We start from the raw sequence: 3359 nt of genomic DNA, 5'->3' as shown, positions 1-3359 counted from the left end.
TAGAAACATGAGTGATTTTGATACATACCTTCTCCTGCACTAGAGTGTTCACCTTGGTGTGCATAGCATTTAGTACTAGGTACGTATTGTATTGTACATTTCTTGCCAGCTTCTTTACACACTGGAAACGTAGCGATCAAGAAAGACATACATATTTAGTACAATTATACTGATTTTTTCTGTGATATAAACTACTCGGCTGGCAATGATTTTACACACTTTCTTGCACCTTAAGCTTCTACTTTTTCGGTTTATCCAATCTGTCTAAACATTCAAGTCTGTCTAAACTTCTTGAGGGCCCTGGGGGAGATAAACTCCTTTTAGAGTTTACCAGGCTACCCTCGTTGAACAAGGTCAAATGAAATAATAAATAAAATAGTTTCACCAATGGTATTTCTCGTTTCACTTTTATCATGACATCCAACATATTTTAAGAAATAAATTGTCATGACAAAACTTACCTTCGTTGATGAGGTCCAAGTTGAATCCTTTCATTACTCCATCGTCATCGCTATAAGCAAAGAAAGAGCACCGTTGTGTTTAGACTTGAATCTATGTTGAAATGGTTTAGTGTTATAGCGTGCACGTTCATTTAGTGTCTTTCAGTTAAACATTACACCGATATTGCCTACCCTCCATTAACAATAAGAACAAACAAATTCATCTTGGCATGGATGAAAATACTGCAGATAATCGTAATATATTGAGAGTACGTATAAAACCCGTATACTGACAATGTTCAGTCAGTCAAGCGTGAGTCCAAATATTTTAGAAATATATTTTGGTGGGGACAGTGTTCATGAACTATCATACCTGACATGGTAATCACGTATGCAGAGATTCGATTATTTTCGACTTACATGTATTCCATAGGACAATCACAAATTATCACTGAGCCAAAGGAGTACACAGTTTTGTCTTCAACCCTTCGTTCAATCTCATCCAGTACTTTCTTACCCATCTGAGCGCCGAGTAAACGAAATAAGAACAGAGAACGCAGTAATGAAGGATCGGCTTGGTTATTTGAAGCTATCATTCCTGGTAAAAGTGGAGGACCACCGTATCCATTCTATTATGATGTAAAAAAGGGATAACAAGTCAGTTGGGTTAACGGTTTCTAGTTCAATGTAGGATAAAAAACTAAATTATTTAAATTGGGGGAGGGGTTGAATTATTTTAGTCGGGGGGGGGGGTGAATCATTTTAGTTGGGGGTGAATCATTTAGTTGGGGGAGGGTTGAATAATTTTAGTGGGGGGTTGAATAATTTTAGTGGGGGGTTTGAATCATTTTAGTTGAGGAGGGATGGAATCATTTTAGTTGGGGGTTGAATCATTTTAGTGGGGGGTTGGAATCATTTTAGTTGAGGAGGGATGGAATCATTTTAGTTGGGGGTTGAATCATTTTAGTGGGGGGTTTGAATCATTTTAGTTGAGGAGGGATGGAATCATTTTAATTGGCTGTGGATTAAATCATTTTAGTTCTCATCCTACAAAATCAATTTTACTTTTAATGGAATCTGGTTTATACCACTAAATACAAACATTTCTAAAAGAAATATCGTCAAATCAAGAAATGTAAGAATTCTCGCTTTTAAATTAGTTAATGCATGACACTTATACATTAAAGCGGCAATAAAAGAGCTATTTGTTTTCTTCACGACATATACTGGCTTTGTATTTACAGCAATACATAATGTGAAATTAATTTGCTATCAGAACAATTTTCAATTTTAAAGGGGGTGGATGGTTTGGGGCCTAATTAAAAGAATTTAGTTTTTTATCCTAGACTGAATTGATCTCGACCCTTACGATACAACAACACATACGTTATTGATAAGGCGAGTAGTGTGAACGGTTTTAGTTAGTCAGGCGTTTGCTAAATTGACGCGCAGAATGGACCCGGGATAATGTCGATGTTACAAAATGGACCGTGGATAATGTCGATGTTAAAAATATGGCAGAACTGATACAAATATCTGATTAGTATAAATTTGTTGTTGTTTTCCCCTATGGTCTTTTCAATTGACTGTCTGCATCTACTCAAATTATCAATGAAATAACGATTCTAAATAACTTTTCTGTATGTTCTTAGTTAATTTTTTTGAAACATCGGTTATATTGCTAAATTGTAAAGGCCACCACTTTATTTGCACGAATATCGCCTTCATTATCCATATCACAACGGCCAGGAGGATAATAACATTTTGTGCCGATGTGACTGGACGATTGTTTGTGTCAGGTCAGAGGTCATACATATACCTTGTTACTACCAAAGATTAAAGATTTAATTTGATTATTTGTTTTGCATATACGATAGATTACAACAATTATATTGAGTCAGACGTTATTTCGATTTTCGAGGCCATTTCAGACAAACTCAAAATTAAAACGAAAATGGGTCAAAATTTACAAATGATAAAAATGCTATTCTAAATGGATTTAGTTGGAATGTGCTCTACAACATTATCAGCTATCATACCTGTGCAGCATAGCGCATCATCATAGCACGAATAAGTGGTGGGGGAGTATTTTGTGACATCATAGCCCTCGCCAGGGGGAGCTGGGGAGCAGAGGGTTGTGCTGAGCCGCCAAATAACTGCTTGAGGAGAAGAAGTCGCAAGAGTGGTTTATCAGCCAGTGGACCATCACCTAGGACACCATCCAATAGACCATCAGAATCTTCTTCAATGTCAGACATTGGTTTGGCAGCTAAAAATGACAAAGTTGTATTAGTAATTAGTCTAAATATATATTGGTGATGTAATATCTCAATACGTTTGTTGTATGTTGTGTGTTGTATGTTGTGTGTTGTACGTTGTATGTTGTGTGTTGTGTGTGTTGTATGTTGTATGTTGTATGTTGCGTGTTGCGTGTTGTATGTTGTGTGTTGTACGTTGTATGTTGTATGTTGTACGTTGTATGTTGTATGTTGTATGTTGTGTGTTGTGTGTTGTATGTTGTGTGTTGTATGTTGTATGTTGTATGTTGTACGTTGTATGTTGTATGTTGTGTGTTGTATGTTGTGTGTTGTATGTTGTATGTTGTATGTTGTACTTCATGTCAAATCATGGTATCTACCCACTGCCTTACTTTCATACGTTCTCATCAACATTCGTATTACCAGATTAATTTGTATAATGAACAGAAATGTGTATTTTATTGTTTGTGTCTATGACGTAATAATTATAATATCACATTACAATGAATTTCAAAGGACATAATGGTGTGGGCTCTTTGGTTTTGACGCAACTAAGATTCTAAAATATACGCCCTCGCATTCTCTGTATAAGTCTCGATCAAAGAAGTGGTTTGCCATGAACGTTTTAGCATGTTTAGGACGGATGGGTGGGTGGGGTGGG

At 36.2% G+C, this 3359-nt stretch overlaps 1 protein-coding gene across 1 annotated transcript in view; it reads right to left on the bottom strand.

Annotated features, from left to right (window-relative positions):
* The window catches only part of LOC144432662 (uncharacterized), a 3221-nt gene extending 109 nt beyond the window's left edge, over positions 1 to 3112 (bottom strand). Inside the window, exons 1-5 of the mRNA XM_078120927.1 lie at positions 3091 to 3112; positions 2480 to 2709; positions 861 to 1069; positions 462 to 511; positions 1 to 121 (exon numbers count right to left, since the gene is read on the bottom strand). The exon at positions 1 to 121 is cut by the window's left edge and continues 109 nt beyond it. Of these exons, the coding sequence (XP_077977053.1) occupies positions 1 to 121; positions 462 to 511; positions 861 to 1069; positions 2480 to 2709; positions 3091 to 3112 (632 nt within the window). The remainder of the gene's footprint in view (positions 122 to 461; positions 512 to 860; positions 1070 to 2479; positions 2710 to 3090) is intronic.
* Positions 3113 to 3359: the final 247 nt, after the last annotated feature.

The sequence above is a fragment of the Glandiceps talaboti genome, chromosome 3 (genome assembly GCF_964340395.1).
Source record: "Glandiceps talaboti chromosome 3, keGlaTala1.1, whole genome shotgun sequence".
Classification (NCBI taxonomy): domain Eukaryota; kingdom Metazoa; phylum Hemichordata; class Enteropneusta; family Spengelidae; genus Glandiceps; species Glandiceps talaboti.
The sequence above is the reverse complement of the archived record's forward strand: the minus strand, read 5'-3'. Positions and strand labels throughout refer to the sequence as shown.